At 42.4% G+C, this 23678-nt stretch overlaps 1 protein-coding gene across 1 annotated transcript in view; it reads left to right on the forward strand.

The window, feature by feature from the left end:
- Positions 1-2237: 2237 nt before the first annotated feature.
- GALK2 (galactokinase 2) overlaps positions 2238-23678 on the forward strand; it is a 145269-nt gene continuing 123828 nt past the window's right edge. The window contains exons 1-4 of the mRNA XM_056135382.1: positions 2238-2345; positions 7014-7102; positions 17103-17226; positions 21911-22001. Of these exons, the coding sequence (XP_055991357.1) occupies positions 2293-2345; positions 7014-7102; positions 17103-17226; positions 21911-22001 (357 nt within the window). The 5' untranslated portion in view covers positions 2238-2292. The remainder of the gene's footprint in view (positions 2346-7013; positions 7103-17102; positions 17227-21910; positions 22002-23678) is intronic.

Genomic DNA, 23678 nt, shown 5'->3' on the forward strand with positions numbered 1-23678 from the left:
CCATGGCATCCCTGAGTACCCATGGGTGTGACCCCATGTCCCCACTTCTACTCCACATGCCCCACATACTGCGAGTGGTTTTGGACCCCCAGCACTGCTTGGTATGGTTTATTAAAAAAATCAGAAATGAGGCCTATAGGTAGTACAGCACCATGTCCCCAACCCTGTTAGATCCTGGTTACCACATGCTTCCCTGAATATTACTGGGGGTAGTCTTGGAGGAATCCTGCCTACCACATGGATGACCCTGGTAATCTCTGGCACCATTGAGCCAGAACAGCACCGCCTCCTCTGGCTCTTGCATTTACTGTAATGTACATACTGTAATGTACATTGTGCATTCTCTGATAACAAGGCTACAGAGAATCTGATAACAAGGCTGGGGCACTGCTGGGCCTCCTGATCAGTGCTTGGGAGTCCCCTCTCCCTGCAAAGAATGAAGCACAATAAGCAACATCTTGGATTTACTGGGATTCAGAAAAAAGAAGGCATTATCACTTCCTTTGAAAGTCATGAGGAACTAAAATAATAGAGGAAAGTTGCTCTGAGGTCTAACTTTGTTTCCATGTTGTTCTGTATATTCTAGGTAGATACCCAAAGGAGTGTCAAATGTGCTCTGCTAATATTGTCGATTCATGTTTTAGCCTTCATCTCCCCATTTTCCTTCCCCAGCAGACACACAGGGAAAGTCTGGAGAGGCACTTGATTGAAAATTCCTCAACTAGGAGACCTTGGGATAGGTAGGATTGCTAGTTGGCTTGACCTGGATTTAATCTCAGCATTCTCTGAGGTACAAAGTGCACTAGATCGCTACTAGAAATCAATTTTATTTCATTCTCCTGCTGGTTAGCAGTGAGTGTGATCTTTGACAAGACATATCTTGCCTGTATACTTACAAGTGTCAAAAAAATAGTGTTTATCCTGCCCCCCCCATGCCACTCTAACCCCATCCTTAGCACAGCCAGACATGACCCTAACAATAGCACTGTTGAACTGTCATCCCGTCGTTCATCGATTTGCTCGAGCGGGCACCAGTAACGTCTCACAACAAATTGTGAGACTTGTTACTGTTTTTGGCATATCAAATACGTCACGGGGAACTTGCCAGGCTTTGCTGGCGGGTGAGATACTCTCGGTAGCTTGCCAGGCTCTCCAAGAGGGGCGTAGGAATCGAACCCGGGTAGGCTGCGTGCAAGGCAAACGCTTTACCTGCTATGCTATTGCTCCAGTCTTAACAATAATAATAAAAACAAACAAATATTTAAAGCCACTCTTCCGGGTACCATATTAGAGCTGCACCACTTGTGTCCTCCAAACACTGGCCTCATAGTGGGGATGGGGTGGAGGCAGTGACTGTTAGAGACAGAAGAAACTATGCAGAACTTGTAAAAACCCTGAAGGAGAGGAAAGAGTAATACAGTAGAGGAATGGGGGGGGGGGGTGTGCTTCTGGAGGTTTGGTAACTGTGCTTTCTAGAGGGAACCGAACTGGATGCTTAGGATTCTTGCAGTTTTGAGACCATCATTACTTTCTTTTCACTATTGGGTTCTAGGAAGGCGCAAGATGCCTCTATTCTAGAAGCAAATGCAATTTCGATTAGGCACCATCCGGTTTAGAAGAAATCCACTTAAGAAGTGATAACTTGGGGCTGCAGCGATAGCACAGCAGGTAGGGCATTTGCCTTGCACGGGCTGACCTGGGTTCGATTCCCAGCATCCCATATGTTCCCCCGAGCACCACCTGGAGTAATTCCTGATCGCAAAGCCAGGAGTAACCCCTGAGCATCTCTGGGTGTGACCAGAAAAGCAAAAAAAAAAAAAAAAAGAAGTGATAACTTAAATATTAGTAGTGTTAACTGGGACGGGAGGTGGGGGGCAGTTCTTGCTGACCATTAAAAAAAATCCCTAACCTAATTAAAAAAAAATAAGAATAAAGGCAGCCGAGGCTCCGTGCTAGGACTCCCTACTGACCCTGTGAGCCCCAGCGTGCAGCGAGAAAACCTTCCTAGCGGGCCTGGCTCGCTTGCAGAAGCCCGGCTGGTGGCGGTCTCTGGAAGCCCGGGCGGCACCGCGGTGGTACCTGACGGCTGCACCCGCGCGCGCGTCCCCGGAGCCCCGGGAGGAGGAGCCGGGGCGGGCCGACTGCGAGCGGCCACCTCGGCGCTGCCGCAGGATTTCCGCAGGGACGGGGCCGGCGATCCCCGGAAGAAAGGGCTGCTAGTGCGTATGTCCCGTGACTCGCCTGTCCCGCTGGCCAGCGCGAGCTGCAGGAGCCAGAAGCACCAGGCGGAACATGACCACGGAGGGTCCCGCCACGCGTCGAGTCCAGCTGGCAGAACATTCCAGGTGGGGGAGAGAAGGCGCAGTGGTGCGGGAGCTGGGTTCCAGGCTTTCCGCCGCTTTACCCGGACGCAGCTTTTGTCCCGGGGAGCGGACCGAGCCCTTGGTGAGGCCGCAGGCAGGGCTGGCCGGCAAGACCGCCCGGCACTTGCAGTTTGAGCTCTTCCAGGAGCTGTGCTCCGCTTCGTCCGTGCAGTCCCGTTCCCTCGCTCTACGGGGCCTTCGCAGAAACACCGATTTAATCCCAGCCCTTCTTTCTTTGTCTCATCTGCTAGTTTTTTTTTTTTTTAACCACCCTTTCTAAAGAAGTTTCATTCAAAAGAAGCAGGCCCCGAACCGAAAAACGAAGATAAGAACAACCTCTCCACGCCTATCCCAGTACATCCCTGCCTCATCAAACAAACTTCTCAGTTTATGCATCCCTTTAAACCAATCTTCCACTCTGTGGCTAGTCATACAGGGAATTGATTGGCTGCTTGTGTATAGCTACAGAATAACTCATACTTTGTTCTGACATTAAGACCCAAAAGCTTCCAAAAGTTTCTAACCTGCCCCACTGAGATTGTCTAGAGTTGAGTTAAATTCCACCGCACCCCCATTTACTATCTAAATTTTACTCCCCCCTTGACTTTTTGTCTCTAATATCAAGTCCACAAGCTCTCCCTACTTCTTAATTTATGCCTGTCATGTGACAATGGACAATAGTATAGCTTTCTAAAACTTGCTAATGTTCTTTCCTCTTTAAGCCATCAACCAGACTCAACCTCACTCCTCTTTAATCACTTCCGACGTTCACTTTCCCCACCCTCATCCTTAAGAAATGATTAATGTACTTTTGATCTCTATAGATTTGCTTTCCTGGATACCTCAAATAAATGAAATCATATGATATTCTTTTTTTGTGATTTGTCTCTGAATGTTTTTATGGTCCACCCCTGTTATTAAATGTTATCAGTATGTCATTCATTTTTCTATGATCAGTTATTCCACGGCATGTATATACTGCATTTTCAATTTGTTTATCAGTTGATGGGTATTTGGGTTGTTGTTGTTTTTACCTGTTGGCTCTGTGAATAATAGTGCTGAATATATATTAAAATATATTCTATAAAGCTTGAAAAATCCCACAATCCCTTCCTTACTATATAGCTTCTGATTTCTTCCTATGCCACCATATGCTTTCTTGCTTTCTTAGAAGTTACCCTTTTTAGCTTGTATCTCTTGTTTTTTTTTTTTTTTTCCTTTTTTGGTCACACTCTTCGATGCTCAGAGATTATTCCTGGCTTTGTGATCAGGGATCACTCCCGACAGTACTCCAGGGACCATATGGGATGCTGGGTATTGAATCCAGGTCAGCTTCATGCAAGGCAAACACCCTACCAACTGTACTATTGTTCCCTTATATGTTTAGATATAAGTAAAAAGCTTTGATTTTTATACTATCATTTAATCCTTATAATACCATTTTTACAAAAATGATATATTAACATGAGTGGAATCTTAGTTGTTTTCCTGTTAATTATTTTTTAGTAGTAATTCTCAGAGACCTGGTATTACCATCTATATATATCCTCCCCATCTGTTGTTAAGAGTTTAAAGTATTTCATAGTATGGATACCATTATTTATTTCACATTCAACTACTAGAATTGTTTAGAAGCACACAGTAGGCCTAAAATGGGGTAACTGTGCAATTCCCCAACCCATAAAATGAAGACAATATAATTTGAGTGTAGTTTATCCCCTAATAATGGAATTTTATCTCTTACACTTTAAAAATATTGACAACTTTTTTTTTTCTCTTTGAGTCACACCTGGTGATGCACAGGGGTTACTCCTGGCTCTGCATTCAGTAATTCCTCTTGGTGGTGCTCAGGGGACCATGTGGGCTATTATAATATGATATGATTCCATATGATACCATAATTGAACCTGGGTCAGCAAGACAAATGCAAGGCAAATGCCCTTCCTGCTGTGCTATTGCTCCAGCCCCAATATTAACATCTTTTAAAATAAAAGTTTGCCCCCTCCTTTGTTGTGATAATGACCGGTTGTGGGGCTCTTGATGTGTTGGAAATCTCAGATCTTCGTCATGCTGGGATGGAACTCAGCATATGGAGTGGTGCTCCAAGGACACTCATGCCTGTGAGGCAGGTATTCTACTACTAGATAAGCCCTGTGCTATTTCTCTGGACCCCTGGACTGGAATTTTAAACCTATCAGCCTAGCATTTTCTCCTTTCACAGAAAGGTAATCCACCTTGTTATAAACACTCTCCCTGCTTTCTCTAAGGCAGAGGTGGGAACTTTCCTTAATGCCCATCCTGTTATAAAAAACATTTGTGGGTCATACGGTGAGTGCAGGCAGGGATTCCTCATGAATCATTTAATAAAGCCAATTAGATTTTCTGATTTACTCAGGTGATTTATTGTTGGGGGGGGGGGGAGGAGGGCTGCTGGTAGTAGACTAGAAGCATCTGTTCAGTCCTGTAGTGTCCCTGGGCCATTCTCTACCCTTCCCCTAATGGAAGGAAATTTTGCCAGAATCTTTTTTTTTCTTTTGCTGATAACCTCCTTATCCCATATTTTTTTTTGCCAATAAGAATCTCCCATTTTGTGTGATTCGTTTGTTATGTCTTTTTCCTTTCATTTTTGTTTATTTATTTATTTGGGGCCACATCTGACAGTGCTCAGGGCTTACTCCTGGCTCTGTACTCAGATTACTCCCAGTGAGTTCTGGGGACATACGAGGTACTGGGGAAACCTGGGTGTCCCCTGTGCAAGATACGTGCCCTATTCATTATACTAATGCTCTGGCCTCCAAAAGAAAAAAATTTTTTAAAGTTTCAAGTATCTATGGCCAGGGAAAATGGGGGCCAGGACTGGTCAATGGTTTGAAATTACCATGAGTATGTGTGGGGTGGAGGGTAGTTAAGATGGAGGAGGGTCCAATATGACAATAATAGTTGGAAATGATCACTCTGGACAAGAACTGAGTGTTGAAAGTGGGTAAAGGGGTATACATGATAACCTTTAAGCATCTGTATTGCAAACCATAGTGCCTAATATGAGAAAGAGAGGAGAGGTGCTTGCCATAGAGGCAGGCTTGGTTGTGGGGGGGGGGATGAATTGGGGGTGGGTGGGAGGGAAACTTGAGACATTGGTGCTGGGAAATTACACTTGTGGAGGGATGAGTGTTAGAACATTGTATGACTGAAATCCAATCATAAACAGTTTTGTAATGCTCTATCTCATGGTGATTGAATTAAAATTTTTTTCAGTATAGAATACTGCTTCATGAATAATTTATGTATTTATTTATTTATTTTGGTTTTTGGGTCATACCCGGCAATGCTCAGGGGTTACTTCCGGCTCTGCACCCAGGAATTACTCTTGGCAGTGCTTGTGGGACATACGGGATGCTGGGGATCAGTCTCATGTCAGCCACAGGCAAGGCAGATGCCCTATACACTGTACTATTGCTATGATACTATCGCTATCAATTCCTCATGAATCATTTAATAAAGTCAATTAGATTTTCTGATTTACTCAGGTGATTTATTGTTGTAGACTCTGGAAGCTTATATACCTATTTAACAATGAAAGGTAAATTGTGACCTACAGAGAGAAATAGGATTTGGACAGCTAGGCAGGTAAAGTAAATGTATGGATTGGGGTAACTAATCCAAGTGAAGAATTATTTTAGTCTTGTTTGTGCATATTTAAGTCTTTGGGATCCTCAATGATAAGTACTGGAAAGGAAGGGGAGATGTCCATTAAATAGAGGAAGGCAGAGAACTTCCCTCCTGCCTGTTATTTCTTACCTGCCTCAAATAATTCTTCTCTGCTGGTTTTGCAATTGCATGGTCCAGCTGATACTCTGACTTTGTATTTTTTAGCCCCCAGAGAGTATATTTGTGTTATAAGCCACTCACTTTATGGTACTTTGTTACAATGATCCTAGGAATCTGATACAATATCCTATGCTCTACTTTCAGTTTAAAGAAAAAATTTTTTTCTGGTTTTGGGGCCATACTGGCTCAGGACTTAGTCCTGGCTCTGTGCTCAGGCATCATTCCTGGCAGTGCTTGGGGACCATATGAGGTACCAGAAACAAGTGCTTTAACCCCTCTACTATTTCTCTGGTCCTAAAAGGGAATCTTTTATAGCTATCACAGAAAAATTATAAAAAAAATTACATTGTTTGTAATTGAAGGAAAACATTTTTTTTTTCTGTGAGGTACATAATTTACACCCTTAAGTCATGTGGGAGATCACCATATTATTTCATCCTAGGACGTTTAAGAAGGACTGTCAGTGGGTTCTTTTTTTTCTTTTTTGGACCAGCAGTTGGGGTGTGGGATATCTTCCAAAAAGTTTTAAGGAGTCCTGGGCCACTCTTGGCAATATTCAGCTAGTTGTGTAGATCTGAAGGTTTAGTGATTGTATTCAGTGCTGAAGTGGTACTTGGATCCAGTGGTGAGTACCACAAGGGATAAACTTGCTGATCCTTGGGGGCCTACGCAGTACCTGTAATTGAACTTGGGCTTCTGCATGCAAGATAAGTACTCTGAGGTGATGAAATGTGTGTGTGTGTGTGTGTGTGTGTGTGTGAGTGTGTGTGAGAGTTTTCATTATCCATTTCATTATATGGATATTTTAAATACTGTTTTTAGGTTGCTGAAGCTAAAGGAGATGTTTAATTCTAAGTTTGGATCCATCCCCAAGTTTTATGTTCGAGCACCAGGAAGAGTCAACATAATAGGTATTTCAAAAGTTCCTCTTCTTAATTTTTTCCTTTTGATGAGATTTAGTGTGTGTGTTTCGTGTGTGCGATGCTGGGGATGAAACCAAGGGCCTCACGTATGCAAGGTAAGTGCTTATTGCTAAGCCACATCCCTGGCCCAAGATTAAAAATAGTGTTAAGCTGTTTTCCTTGGAAAACTGCAAAAATAGAGCATTTCCTATATATTTACTAAAGCAAGTTTTGCATAAGGAACACAAATACACTTTCATCTTTCCAATGAACTATTACTGATTAATCTATACATGTTAAAGTTTGTTCACTTATTTATTTAGGACCCTTTCAAGCTACATTCAGCAAGTGTGGGACCCACTTCTATTTATTCTCAGTCTTAACTACTACATGGTTCAACCCTTGAGCCGCTGAGAGGCAATACTTCTTGGGACCACAATGCATGTGGGGCTATGAGGGGCCCTCCTAGTGGCACTGCGGGGAGGCACGGTGGTGTTGGGAGTCAAACTAAGGGTCTCAAACATGAAGACATGCATCCTAACCCTTTGAGCTCTCTCCCTGACCTTGTGTGATTATTTTTTTAAATATTTTTTTAAATTGGGTCACACCCAGTGATGCACAGGGGTTACTCCTGGCTCTGCACTCAGGAATTACTCCTGGTGGTGCTGGGAGACCATATGGGATGCTGGGAATTGAACCCGGGTCGGCCGCATGCAAGGCAAATGCCCTACCTGCTGTGCTATCACTCCAGCCATGTGTGGTTATTTTTTTAATTGGTAAATTTATTAGACAGTGTTAATATTGTTTCAAGAGAGATGAAAATCTTTTTTCTGTGCTGTGGCTTAACTTTTTAGAGACTAGTGAGTACTTACAATGTTTTAGATTTACTTATTGGATTAGAACACTGGATATCCCTATTATTGACTTGTTGCCTTTAAAGGGATGGCTTGGGGTGGGGATGCAACTCAAGAGGCAGAGCACATACCTTATGTGTGGGATACTCTGTTTGATTCCCAGTACTGCATACCCCCAGCTCCCCATGGTATTGCCTGTTTGGCCAGTTAGCTCCTGAACATTACAAGCTAGATTTTTCCCCAGTATGGCCACTACACGTGCAAAGAAGACAAAAGAGAATAGGGAACTAAATAACATTTGAGTTAAAGGCAGGTTTAATGGAAAATCTTTCATATTTCAATGGAAAATATAGGGTGATTAGAGGCCACCCCCAAAGCCTCTATTCCTCTCGGAGAGCCTGGTAATCTACCGAGAGTATTCCGCCCGCACGGCAGAGCCTGGCAAGCTATCCGTTGTGTATTCGATATGCCCAAACCAGTAATTACAATGGGTCTCATTCCCCTGACCCTGAAGGCGTCACCAATATGGCAGCATTGAGAAGGATGAGGAAGGAGAGGCTGATAAAATCTCAAAGCCGAACTAGGCTGCCAAAACAAAGAAAGACAAAAATGATTGTCTGTACTTTCAATGCACGTATGCTGGCATCAGATGAATCCGAGGATCTGATGGTACAAGTGCGAAAGATTAAGTACAACTTCATTGGTCTGACCGAGACAAGAAGACATCAATCACATCATGCCGTTTTCGACACTGGAAGAACTGTTCCTTGGAACATGCCATAAAAGAGGCGTCGGAGGCATCGGTGTCCTTGTCAACATGAACTTGGCCATGAGCATTGATTCATTTGAATGCCTAACAACCTGAATCGGACGATTACACTTGAATAGATGTGGCTCACTGCTGGCAGTTTCTATCTTCGTTGTCTACGCACCAACATCCAATTATGATGAAGGAGACATTGAGAAGATCTACATGGAGCTGGAGAAGTTCTACAAAGAAGACCAAACCTTCTACAAGATCGTTGTTGGTGATTTTAATGCCAAGATAGGACCGAGAAGATCAGCCGAAGAACTCCATATTGAGACCCATGGCCTAGAATAGAACAAACAGGGTGAGAGACTATCTGAGTTCATCATGTCAACCAAGACCATCCATGGTAACTCACAGTTCCAGAAGGCTGAATCTAAACGTTGGACATGGGAGTCTCCCAGTGGATGGTTCCACAACGAAATTGACCACATCATATTCAATCGATGGTTTTTCCTGACCAATGTCGCTGTTGTCCCAAAATTCCAAACGGGATCGGACCACCGTCTCCTTCATGCAAAATTCTACTTCACAGAGTGGGGAGAAAGTTCTCTTAAGAAGAGAACTCCCAGAACGACCACCAGCTGGGAGCTCTTTGGTACTATTGCTGCAACCTGGGAAGATGCTGTTGTTGACAACATTGACGAGGAATACGATCGACTGGTTCAGCACCTCCATGATTGTGTTGTCTACCCACCAACATTCAATTATGATGAAGGAGAAATTCAGGAGTTCTACATGGAGCTGGAGAAATTCTGTAAAGAAGACCACACCTTATATGGAATGTCAAGAGAGAGATAGCCACAAACAAAGCCTGTCTTCAAAAACTCTTGAACTTATTCGCCAACGTAGTGTGGCACATGCCTCAGGCAATTGCAAGGGAATGTCCGAGCTCACAAAGCAGTGCAGAGAGGCGATCGAGAAAGACCTCAAAGAGAGAAGAGCAGCAGTGCTGGTAGATGCGGCAGAAGCCGGGAAAAGCATTCGTAAAGCCCACCTGTCCTTCACCAACTACAGGATCAAGATGATTGCCCTCCAACGTCCTGATGGATCTATCACATCTTCCAGAAGAGCAATGGAGAAGATTATCCATGACTTCTACTCAGATCTCTTTGAGAGCCATGTCTACCTGCCCACATACCAAATTCCGCAGGATGGATATGTCTTTCCCAATGTTCTCCTTTCCGAAATCTGACACACCATTTTGTTGGTAAAGAAATGAACAGCACCTGGCCCAGACAAGACCTGAACACCTGAAGAACCTGCCATCAGTACTCATCAATATGCTGGCTTGGCTCTTCACACGCTACCTGTCTGAAGGCTCCGTCCCAGTGGAAAACCAGCAGGACTGTACTACTGTACAAGAAAGGAGACATCCATGACATTGGCAACTATCACCTGATCTGCCTATTGTCTGTCATCTACAAGCTGTTCACTCAAGTCATCCTCAATAGGATTGGCAGAACACTACATGAAGGACAACCATGCGAGCAAGCCAGTTTTTGAAAAGGATTCAGCACGATTGACCATATCCACATGATAACCAAGCTCATTGAGGTTTCTCGGGAGTTCAAGATGCCACTCTGTCTAACTTTCATTGATTTAAAGAAGGCCTTTGGTTCTGTTGAGACAGAAGCAGAAATTGAAGCCCTAGCCAATCAGAGCATTCAAACTCAATACATCAGGATTCTCCATGAGCTGTATTACAGATTTACTGCCAGGATCTCCCCATTCTACAAAGAAGTGATAATCCATGTCAAGAGAGGGGTTCAGCAAGGTGATACCATTTCAGTGAAACTCTTCAGTGCCACCCTCGAGAACGTCATGGGATGACTGGAATGGGAAGGAATGGGAGTGACGATAGACGGTCGGCAACTACACTACCTCTGCTTTGCTGATGGCATTGTTCTAATAACACCAAACATTAGCTAAGCGGCACAAATCCTGGCCGACGTCGACCGTGAGTGTGGAAAGGTCGGACTACAGCTCAATCTCATGAAGACAATGTTTATGACAAATGGTCTCCTTCCTGATGTTCCATTCACTCTCATCGGGACAAACATCTCCGAATGCAACAGTTATATGTACCTAGGTCAAGAAGTCAACATGACGAATCACCTGGCACCTGAGATACACAGGAGGAAGAGAGGGGTTTGGAACTCCTTCAAGAGCATCGAAGAAATAGCTAAGAGGACAAAGAACCTCTGGCTCCAGGCACATCTGTTCAATTCCACTGTTCTTCCTGCATTAACATATGCCTTAGAGACCTGGGCCCTATGAAAACAGGATGAGAATGCTATTCAGTTCTCCCAAAGAGGAATTGAAAGAGCTGTGCTTGGAGTATCATGTTTCACTCAAATGAGAGAAAGAATCCGGAGTTCCAACCTCCATGGATGGTCAAGAATCAGGGACACTGTCTCGTTTGCCAAGGTGTCAAAATTCAAATGGGCTGGACATGTAATGAGATTTGGAGATGACCACTAGACTAGAGCTGTTACTGACTGGATTCCATGGAACATCAAAAGACCGCGTTGCCGCCCACCTACCAGATGGTCAGATTTCTTTGTCAAGACCCTGAACGATCGATTTGAGGCTCTTCATGTTCCTAGAACGAACAGATGCCATTGGGCTACACTAGCACACAACAGGGACAAATGGAGACGTTACTGGTGCCCACTTGAGCAAATTGATGATTAACGGGAAGTCAAGTCATTCAAGTGATTGGAAAATATTAAAATATTTGAAACGTTTTGGAGTAATATAATGAATGAACTTCCATAAGCCCAACAACCAGCTTCAGTTACTATAAACACTGTAATTTTATTTTGAACCAAATAATGGAGGATTTGAAAAATAAAGCAGCTGTTTGACCAGGGTTAATTGAGGGAGAGAGATGGCTCAAAGGTCTGGAGTATGTGCTTTGTAAGCAGGAGCCCTTGGTTTTTTCCCTGGTAACCACCTGGTCCTCTGGGCACTGTCAGAAGTGTCTTGAGCACTGTGCTTGAAGGAGATACCCCATTCCTACCCCAGTACAATCAAGTGAGGCCCAAAATTAAAAAATTATGGGAGGGAGTAGGAGTGAAGCCATTGAAGAAAAAGAAGCACAGAGCTGAGGAGGAAGGAACTACTAGATTCAGATTTTGTAGGAGTCAGGAGGGGCTGGCACTTTTCTGTGGGGCCGTGTTGAGTGATGACTGGGGGTCCAACGCACTGATCTGTAGTGCTCAAACATTTGGTCATGGTTCTTGCCAGGGATTGCACACTAAGTTACAGATCCCGTCTTTGACTCTAGCAGCAGCCAAGGAAAAAACGGTGCAGGCTTGTGTAGGGAAATGTTTAGTTTTGGTTCAGAAGGTACCAAAAGGGAGGGAGTTCTTGGGGAGTTGGAGTTGTCAAGGTTGAAGAAGTCAGAAAATGATGAATGGCCAGTGAAAGGGTGCAAGAGGGATAAACAAAAGGCTTGCTTGGTAGCTTGGAGATTTGGTTAGGGCTAGAGACCGCAGGAAGAAGAGAACAATCTGTAAAGTCATACCATCTGGAAACTTCTTCCAGTCCCCTCAGCTGGAGTAGGCTGCCAATGTCTGGCCTAGATTAAATTTTTTTTTTGTTAATTTGTTGAGGTAAAATTAATTTCTAAGTGGGGTTTGGTTTTGCATGGAGGTTACGAGAGAAGGACAACAGTATAAGGAAGTTCATTGTACTGGCAGAAAAGTCCTGTGTAATAATGAACGTGGCACTTAGGCTGTGTAAAGAAAGAAAGAAGGGCAGAGGACAAAGAAGTGAGTCTGAAAAACAGGGAAGTGGGGTAAACTAAGTAAGGCAAAGGAGAAAATGGGAGTTTTAGTCATGAATACAATACTGAGCTGGTGTTAAAACGTTGTATGCATGAAACCCTACCATGAACTGTATTGCAAATCACGAAGTGTCAGGAAAAAGAAAGTAGTACATGATATTTGAAACTAAGCTTTCATAGGTAGTGAAGAGATAAGATTGTTATTATTGGTTATTATTGGATTTGTCAAGGCCATGGGAGCAGATGGTTGTGTCTGGGAAGTTTTCTTTTTTCTTCTGTTGTTTTTTTTCCCCCCTCCTGGCTCTGCACTCAGGAATTACTCCTGACGGTGCTTGGGGGACCATATGGGTTGCTGAAGATTGAGTCCAGGTTGACTGCGTGTAAGGCAAATGCCCTACCCACTGTACTGTCTCTCCAGCCCCTGGGAAGTTCTCTATGTGCATGTGATTCGGGTGGTAGTAGGGATGGAGACCTGGGACAAGGAGCCTGAGAGCAGGAGATGAAAGTGAGGTGGAGACGGAGAGAATGCAGCCTGAGTTCTGCAAGACTAGATGGTAAACAGGTCTGGCAGCAGCACAGTGGAAGTGGGGGTTTGCCCCACTGCTGAAGAACAGCTCAGCACCCCATTACATGAGGAGGGTCAGGCTGCGCCAACCACTGAGGCTAAGCATTCCAGATTAGGGGCTGTCCTTGGAGGCAATTCACACTTTAATAGTTGATGGACTATTTTCTGATATTGTGTGTATTCATTTTGTTTTTTGTTTTTTTTCGTAATAGCAGTGATGCTCAGGGGCTACTTCTGTCTCTGTGCTTGGTGTTCCTTGGGGTTATAGTTACCTCTCTGCAGTGCTGGGGAATATGTGATACCAGGGAATGAACCTGGCCTGACTACATCTTAACCCCTGTTTCGTTTCTCCTGCCTCTTTTTTCATTTTCAAAAAGAATAGGGCTATGTTTCCAATAAAGTAAACTTGATGCTGGGGATTGAATTAATTGTAGCTTCTCTTAAAAGCATCATTATATTTTCTGTTAAAGTATTCAGATCTAATTATCTGGGGCTGGAGCAATAGTACAGCAAGTCGGGCGTTTGTCTTCCATGTGGGCGACCCAGGTTGATTCCCAACATCTCATATGGTCCCCTGAGCACCTCCAGGAGTCATTTCTGAGTGCAGAGCCAGGAGTAACCCCTGTGCATCGCTGGGTGTGACCCAAAAAGCAAAAAAAAAAAAAAATCGAATTATCTTTACTTGCCAGCAGTTCCTGCTTCCTCCATTCCCCTTCCTGGGGGTGCTTCTATCACCTTTGCCTCTGGGAGGAATCATTTATTCTCACATGACTGCCTACATACATGCTGTAGACTTTCAACTAGAATCTGACACTGCTTGAGTTCTCAGTTTTTGAATGAACTGGAGCGACAGCACAGCAGGTAAGGCGTTTGTCTTGCACGTGGCCAAAAGGGCCAACCCGGCTGACCCAAGTTCAATTAGTCTGCCCCTATGAGAGAGCCCGGCAAGCTACCGAGAGTATCTTGCCCACACGGCAAAGCCTGGCAAGCTACCTGTGACATATTCGATATGCCAAACACAGTAACAAGTTTCACAATGTTACTGGACCTGCTCGAGCAAATTGATGAACAACAGGAGGACACTGACAGTGACAGTTAATTTTCTAACTTGTTTGTGATGCTGGGAATTGAAACCAGGACCTCACACATGCAAGACACGTGCTCTACTGTTGAGTTATATCTACAGCCTGAAGTTATTATTGTCACTGTCACTGTCCTCCCTTTGTTCATCGATTTGCTCGAGCAGGCCCAGTAACATCTCTATTCTGAGACTTGTTGTTACTGTGTTTGGCATATTGTATATGTCACGGGTAGCTTGCCAGGTTTTGCTGTGCGGGCAAGATACTCTCAGTAGCTTGCCGGGCTCTCCGAGAGGGGCGGAGAAATCGATCCTGGCTCGGCCAGGCTGGCTGTGCGAAAGGCAAATGCCCTACCACTGTACTATTGCTCCAGCCCAAGTTATTACTGTGGATTTTCTATTTGTGAACTTCTGTTTTTTAGTGTGGTCTGCTTAAAGAAAGCTGGGGGAGCTGGAGTGATAATACAGCGGGTAGGGCATTTGCCTTGCATGCAGCCGATCTGGGTTCAATTCCCAGCATCCCATATGGTCCCCCGAGCACCGCTGGGAGTAATTCCTGAATTCATGAGCCAGGAGTAACCCTTGTGCATTGCTGGGTATGGCTCAAAAAGAAAAAAAAAAGAAAATTGGGGAGAAAGACAACTTTGAAAATTGCTTCTCTGTCTCTCATTGTCAATCCATAACAAAGAAAACTCGTTTTGTTATCTCATTAAAAAAATTGTTGGGCTGGAGAGATAGCACAGTGGGTAGGGCGTTTGCCTTGCATGTGGCTGACCACGGTTCAATTCCCAGGATCCCCTATGGTCCCCTGAGTACCGCCAGGAGTAACTCTTGAGTGCAGAACCAGGAGTAATCCCTGTGCATCACCAGGTGTGACCCAAAAAGCAAAAAAAAAAAAAAATTGTTTTTTGTTTATTTGTATTTTATTTAAACTTTTTATTTATTTAGTTGAGGTGATAGCACCCAGCTTCCACAGATGCAGTTGGCTCTTCTACCACTGAGCCACATTCCAGCCTTTAATTTTCATTTTTGTTTACTTATTTTGCAGTCCTGGGTATGGAACACATGTGAGGCATGATCTCTATTGCTATTAATACTGTAGCACTGTAGCACTGTCCTCCCGTTGTTCATCAATTTGCTCAAGCAGGCACCTGTAACATCTCCATTGTGAGACTTGTTGTTACTATTTTTGGCATATTGAATACGCCACAGGGAGCTTGCCAGGCTCTACCATGGATACTCTTGGTAGCTTGCCAGGCTCTCCAAGAGGGATGGAGGAATCAAACCCGAGTCAGCTGTGTACAAGGCAAACGTCCTACCGCTGTGCTATCGCTCCAGCCTGCTATTAATATATGAAATTAAATTAATTTGTTTTTTTGGACATAAATAAATAAAACAAACCCCTGTCTGTTTCTCCAGAAACACCACATTTTAAGAAACATATCAATGTAGAAGGAAGACTGGCTACTTTTAATAAGATATGGTGATTTAAAAGTATAATTATGTACTTGAATTACTCTCTATTCATTTTATGTTTCTTGGTTGATCAGTGTTGCCACAGAAAAAAATCAAAGATGAAAACCTGGGGGAAATATAAATGAACTTGCTTTGCTCAAATTTCTTGAATTTTGTTTTTCTTGTATTTAAATCTTATAAACAACAACCTTGAGCTTAAATTTGGAGGAAACACTGTGGAATAACAGGGGAAAATGCTTCTGGTGATGAATAGGGGATTTAGAATAAAAAGAATAGTTTGCATTTTATTTTTGCTTATTTTATATATAACAGTACAGATTGAATTCTAATTTTACTTTGCCTACCTCTGTCAAATAAATTTAACATAACGTATCAGTGCTCACTTAATTTGTTAGACATTTGGTTAAGTGACAGATAAATTAAGCAAAATCTTCACCTTTATTGAGCTTATTGGCTAGTAAGAAACACATACCATTGAGATGAAAGAGATTGTGCTAAAGTATTTGTATTCAAAAAGTTATTACAGGGGCTGGAGCAATAACACAGCAGGTAGGGCGTTTGCCTTGCACGTGGCCGACCTGGGTTCGATTCCCAGCATCCCATATGGTCCCCTGAGCACCGCCAGGAGTAATTCCTGAGTACAGAGCCAGGAGTAACCCCTGTGCATTGCTGGGTGTGACCCAAAAAGCAAAAAAAAAAAAAAGTTATTACAGAAAAATACAAAAGAGCAAAAGAGATAAAAAGATAACATTTGGTATTTCATTTAAGTGGTCATAACCATAGGTATTTCAACATGATCATTATGAGATAGAAAGTGGGGGGAAATGAGGCTGGAGTGATAGTAGGATGTTTGCCTTTTACGCGGCCAAGCCAGCATCCCCTGTAGTCCCCTGAGAACCAGCAGAAATAATCTGTGAGTGGAGGGCCAGGAGTAATCCCTGAGCATGAGCCCCCCTGCCCGCCCAGAAAGGGAGAAAACTTGTGAAAATTTAAAGAAATTAAAAGTGAACAGAAACTAAAAACTGATGTACTTGTTAGTAGAAGTTCTTGGATCAGATGTCTGGGGTGGGGTGAGGGAAAGAAAATCAAATCACATTCTTCCCATAAGTATTTTTATTTCTGTTAAAACCTGGGTTGTGGGGCTGCAGAGATAATACAACGGTTAAGGCACTTGCCTAGTATGCAGCTGCAGCCTTGACACTGGTTCAAATCCTGGCACCATCGATGGTCCCTGAGCACCAGCAGGTGATGTGCCTGAGCACTAAGAGTGGCCTCTGAGTATAGACTCCAAAACAAAACAAAGCTAAATGAAACAAAACTAAACAGAAAACATCTGGCTCATAGTCTAGTGTTTCCCATCACTTTTATCTATCACTTGAGGTTCTCTGGTTTCATATGCTAGCAATGATTAAATTTCTTTTTTAAAATTTTTTAGGGGAACATATAGATTACTGTGGATATTCTGTTCTTCCAATGGCAGTAGAACAGGATATGTTAATAGCCGTGGAACCTGTGAAAACACACACTCTCCAGTTGGCCAACACAAATCCCTTGTACCCGTGAGTATTTAGTATTGCTTTGTGTAATTGTGTGTGAGCCTGTGTCCATGTGTTTGTAGTTGTATTCAAACAAATTTTTTAAAAATTCTTAATTTGATTGAATCACCATGAGATATAGTTACAAGCTTTCGTGTTTGAGTTACAGTCACACAATGATCAAACACTCATCCCTCCACCAGTACACATTCCCCACCACCAATGTCCTCAGTATACCCTCCCTTTCCCACCCTCCCACTGCCTCCATGTCAGATAATTTCCCCCTTACTCTCTCTACTTTTGGGCATTATGGTTTGCAATACAGACACTGAGAGAGTATCTTGTTTGGTCCTTTATCTACTTTCAGCACACATCTCCCATCCCAACCAATCCCTCCAACCATCATTTTCTTAGTGATCCCTTCTCTATTTCAGCTGCCTTCTCCCTTTTGCTCATGAGGCAGGCTTCCAGCTATGGGGAAATCTTCCTGGCCCTTGTGTCTACTGTCCTTGGGTGTCAGTCTCTTGTTATATCAAAAAATTCTTTAGAAGACATTGAATTTATCATGATTTAATTTATTGTAAGTTTGCAGCTGCATTCTAAAAGAATCTTGGCATATTTTCACGTTTGTTTAACCACTCATTTAGAACATATTTACTGGGTCAGGAATGTAGCTTAGTGGTGGAACGTTGCTGTACAGGTATAAAGCTTTGGATTTGATTCCCTGTACCACAAAAACAATCAGAAAAACAAAGGAAAAATCAATTACTGAAGATGTTCCATACACCTGACATTGTTTCAGATGTTGGACAATGCAAACTCTGTCCTTTCCCAAAAGGTATTTATCCTGTATTGAGTTAATTCTCTCCAGCTAAGTTAGGACTGATTCCATTCTTGTATTTCATTATGATGCCACCTTTTTTTTAAAAAAATTTTTATTAGTGAAACACCATGAGGTACAGTTGTAGACTTACAAATTTTTGTGCTTGGATTTCGATTATACAGTGATCAAATACCCATCCCTCCACCAGTGCCCATTTTCCACCACTATGTATCCCTGTATCCCTCCCACACCCATCCCCCCCATCCCACCCCACCTCTGTGGCAGGACATTCCCTTTTGTTCTCTCTCTCCTTTTGGTTGTTGTGATCTGCAAAAGAGGCATTGAGTGGCAATCATGTTCGGTCCATAGTCTACTTTCAGCATGCATCTCCCATCCTGAGAGGATCCTCCAAATACCCTTTATTCTCTATCTGAGCTGCCCTTTCCCCTAGAATGCCCGGCTGGCTTCTAAGCCATGGAGTAATCCTCCTGGTACTGATCTCGGCTATTCATGGGTATTAATCGCCTATTTTGTTTATGATGCCATCTTATTCTCTTATCATAGCATCTTTGTGTGTGTGTGTGTGTGTGTGTGTGTGTGTGTGTGAGAGGCGGGGCACAGTTCGTTGTGATGAGGGATCAGTCCTGATGGTACTCAGGAAACCATATGCGGTTCTGGGGATTAAACACGGATCAGTGGAATGTGAGGCTAGTATCTTCCCCACTCTACTATCTCTCTGTTCCCTGTCATGGTAGCTTACCATTTTACTACGAATATTACCATTATTTACTTACTTAGCTAGTATAACCAGTAGGTTGTGTGCAATGTGACTTTAGATATTGTTGCCTTTCTTTAATGATCTAACCTCACCGTCAAATGAGTCTGGCGCATAAAGGATGTCAGTGTTTACAACATATGCTTTGTCAAGATGAGGACATTTTTAGCTGCATTATAAAATTCTTAGTTTGCTAAGATTAAAAGTTTATTAAAGGGTATTAAATTTTTCAAAGGTCTATTCAGTATTGAAAATTAGTTTTAAAAAATATGATTAATTGCATTGATGGGCTTTAAATTGGTCAGCTCTCTTTGCATTTCTGGGATAAGCCCTGTTTGCTTTTTTTTTATTTTCTGTTTTTTTTAAATTTATTTTTTATTTTCAAGGGGAAATTTTTATTTAATTTAGTCCATTCATCTGTTTTGGTTCACAACTCAGGTTAGTCAATGAAAACAAATTAATTGCAGTTAAATTTAAATTGTTATTTCACTATTGTGTTTCACATATGATTTTGGTTTTGTTTATGTTGTTAACTTCTCTTTTTTTTAATTTTTAAAGGTTATTTTCAAAATGTTGTTCACATTAGTTGATTACATTCAATATTTCAAAACCAGTTCCACCACCATTACACTTACCACCACCATTATTTTGAATTTTCCCACCACCATTCTAGACTGCCTGCCATAGGCAGATAGTAGATAGTTTATTTTCTATTGCTTATTATGAATATCATAAGAGGTTGCACAGTTGTTTTTGTGGCTGCACGCTCCTGCAGTTCTAAAATTGTAAATGATTGAAGTGCGAAGACATCTCTGTAGCGAGCCAATCCATTCCAAGATTCATTTGTAAGTCTCTGGATCAAGGCCGGCTATGCTTTTAAGCGGTATCCGGAGGCAGTTCGTGGACGAGGCAGCCAGGATCCCCAAAGGGGCGGGGAAAGGGATGGGAAGGGGCAGCCCATCCCTGCCGCCACGTGGCCGGGAGTCTTGAGTCCCTAGTCCCGGGTACCTGGGTTTTTCTTCTGGAAGTTTGTGGCCACCTGGGGTTCATTTGGAGTAGGCAGAGAGAGAATGTCTGCTCCATCTGAGGTGCTCCTGGTAACTGCATGGGGTCCAAAGAAATCTCTGTTGAGCTGTTGTCTTCTGGGATTCATTGCTGAGTCTCCTGTACCTGCTTTTTATTTTGTTTATTTTATTTTTAGCACACCCAGAATATTGCGGAGTTTTTCTCCTTGGTGCTCAGGATACTGTGTGGTGCCGGCTTGAACTCAGGCCTCCTGTATGCAGAGCGTGTGATCTAGTCCTCAGAGTCACACCCCTGGCTGGCTTCCTATATCTGTGCAAATTTCCTTTCCAACTTTTCTTAATAAATCCTCCACCTTCCCCGTGACATATATTTTGATTTGGAAGCCTTTCTCTGTCTCATATTTAAATAATTTTTGACTGACCAAAAAAAAAAATCACAAGAACATTGGCTCAGAGAAGATAGTCCAGGGGTTAAAATGGCACTTGTCTTGCATGTGGTTGACCCTGGTATAATCTCCAGCACAGCATATGGTCCCCTGAGCACCACCAGAAGTAATCTCTGAGCACATAGCCAAAAGTAAGTCCTACTTACAGATGGGTATACGCCTTCAACCCTGAAAGTCATAAAAACAGTACAGAGGAGTTCCACATACTCACTGATGTGTCTCAGTGTGTCATCTCAGGAGAGACATGATGTCCTTTTTCTAGTGATGCTAATTTTGGTCATTTGGTAAGGGTGGTATGTACTAGGTTTCTTTTTTTTAAAAAAATTTTTGGGTCCCACCCAGCGATGCACAGGGCTTACTCCTGGGTCTGTACTCAGGAATTACTCCTGGCGGTGCTCAGGGGACCATATGGGATGCCGGGACTCGAACCTGGGTTGGCTGCATACAAGGCAAAAGCCGTACCCACTGTACTATCGCTCCAGCCTCTGTTCCAGGTTTCTTTGTCATAAGTGTCTGTTGGGGGAAATATTTTGAGTCTATGTGAATATCTTTCTTCCTATCAATTTTAAATCACTAACAATAGCATCATAATTGACAATTATTATATTTTCAATTATGATATATTTTATATTATGTAAATATACCAATCCATTGACAATTCTTTTTTTCTTAATGTAAGAGTATTGCTATTTATTCAGCCATTGAATAGGCTGATTGAATTGGACATGAACTCTGCTCCATTGACAATTCTTTCCACAAACAATTTGCAGCACTCTTTGGTGTTTTGACAAGTAATATTTTCTTTTTTGAAGAACTCCCATCATGTATTTTTCCATCTATTATTTGGCATTTTACTCTAAAGGAGGTAAGGTAAAGGCCCTCCCGTTGATCGTCGATTTGCTCGAGCGGGCCCAGTAACGTCTCCATTGGAGACTTTGTTGTTACTGTGTCTGGCATATCGAATACTCTCGGTAGCTTGCCGGGCTCTCCGAGAGGGGCGGAGGAATCGAACTCGGGTCGGCCATGTTGGCCGCTTGTAAGGCGAACGCCCTACCCGCTGGGCTGGAGCGATAGCATATTTAGAGAAATATTCTCTAAAGGAGAATATTTCCTTCTCTTTCACTTACTAATTTATTAATGTGTATTTAGCATAGATGAATGGAATTTTATCCATTTAATGAATTTCGATACATTATTTTGTTCCTTTCTATTTTTTTCCACTACTGTATAGATTGTAAAGTCAGATGGGAGAGTAGCGAGTGTGAGGAAAGACAGCTTTGAGTACTTCTGCTCCAGTTTGAGGTGTGCCAAACAGCAGGCCTAAGGATGAGTCTTAATGTGGTTCACAACCAGTTTAACAAGGACCATCAAGAAATAAGAAATGGTGTATATTATGCTAAAAATTATTGGTTACTCTCTATTTCAGGGCATAAAAGAGACAGTTGGAAGTAGTTTAGTTACAAAGTCACTACAAGGACTCAACTTTTAGCAGCTGGAAATGTTTGTTGTTTTCAAGTAGACTGTGGAGTATATAATCTGAGCTGATGGATTTCAGTATCACTGTTTTGGCACAAGATGGCAGCAGTCAGCCAGGATTGTGTTGCATAGGGCCTCTTAACAGTTTCTCTTGCTTTTGCAGGGACTTTACGACTAATGTCAAGAACATTCAAATTGACAAAACCAAGCCTCTGTGGCATAATTATTTCCTATGTGGATTTAAAGGAATTCAGGTAAATTGGTTTATACAACACTTAGGTGTAGTTGGAATTATGATGTGTGTTATATTAAGAGTCTTCTTTTTTGTCTTTTTCGTCTCCTTTTGATACTAACTGGGGGGGCTGGAGAGACAGTAGAATGTGTCAGGAGCTTGCCTTGCATGTAGCCAACTAGCGTTTGATTCTTGGCATCCCTTATGATCCTGTGAGCACTGCCAGGAGTGATTCCTGAGTACAGATCCAGGAGTAAGCCCTGAGCGCTGCCGGGTGTGGCCCCCCCCAAACAAACAATTAATACTAATTAATATCTGTCCTATATTGCTAATCCCCATATTTTAGTGAATGGGGCAGACATGACTATTACTGGCTGATGTTCACAGGGGGAAGCAGTTTATAAGTTTATATCTGTTTATAAGTCAGATATACCCAGTAACCACCTGCTTGATTTTTAAAACTTTATTCAAATTTTCTTTTGAAGGAAACATTCTGGTGGTGTTCACATTTTATTTGAAGGACGTGTAGATCTATTCTTAATGGGCTTTGGCATCAGACAGTCCTGATTGAAATTTGACCTCTATTTAGCTATATTAATTTAACATGGAGGCATGTGATAAATAGTAGTCTATTGTTACTACTACCTTAGATAGAATAAAAAAAGATGTAGTGAAATTTATCTGTACAAGTTTTTTTGCTAGAAATGGTAATTCACATTCACATTTATTTAATTAATCATAAATATTTTAATTTTTCTCCTACTTGAAAAACATGAAGGGCAAAGAGAAAACTTAGCTTAGCCATTTTCAAGCTCACTTCTATATTACAGTGATTATTTTAGATCTATCTTATAAAAGAAATTAAAGAGGTGGATTTTGCCTGTACAGAAAAAAAGTGAATGAACTAACCTATGCTTTAGGGAGCTTGTGTTTTTTACCTCTTTGGAACTTCGTCTTGAATAGCCTCATGATTAGCCTGTCCAATTCCGAACTGTGTCACATTTATTTCTAATGTATGGACGTGTACTCTTAAATCTGATGTTTCTGGCTTGAAAGTTCTTCTTCTTTCTTCCTCACCCCTCTGACCTCCCAGACATATAGCAGTCATTTATAAGTAAAGTTATTGGCAGTATTATTATTTGTCTTGTCATTTGAATTAGTGAGATTTCAGTATTTGGAAGCATTTTTCTTACACGTGCAATTTGATCTTTCTTATGGCTATATGCCTTTTTTGTAGGTTGTGTGTAAAAAGGTGGAAAAAATACATGTTGCTTTAAGTTGTTTTAAATTTTTTTAGGTATTAAATTCTTCTCTTTCAGTTTGACAGCTTACTAATAAGCAGAACCAGGTTTGTACTTCTGGCAGAAAAGTAATTAAATGTTAGTCTGTTTGGGGTACTTCAAAAAAAATTTTTGTGTGTGTGACACCTAGTTGTGCTCAGAGATTACTCCTGGCAGTGCTGGGGGACCATTTGGGGTGCCAGGGATTGAACCTGGATTTTCGCGTGCAAGGCAAGCACCTTACCTGATAAACTATCTCTCTAGCTCCCAAGGGTTCTTCAAATTCAAATGCCAGAAAGTTCTCAAGGATGATAGCATAGCGGTAGGGCGTTCGCCTTACAAGCGGCCAACATGGCGGACCCGAGTTCGATTCCTCCGCCCCTCTCGGAGAGCCCAGCAAGCTACCGAGAGTATTCGAT

This window comes from Sorex fumeus, unplaced genomic scaffold, assembly GCF_029834395.1.
Source record: "Sorex fumeus unplaced genomic scaffold, SorFum_2.1 ptg000111l, whole genome shotgun sequence".
NCBI lineage: Eukaryota > Metazoa > Chordata > Mammalia > Eulipotyphla > Soricidae > Sorex > Sorex fumeus.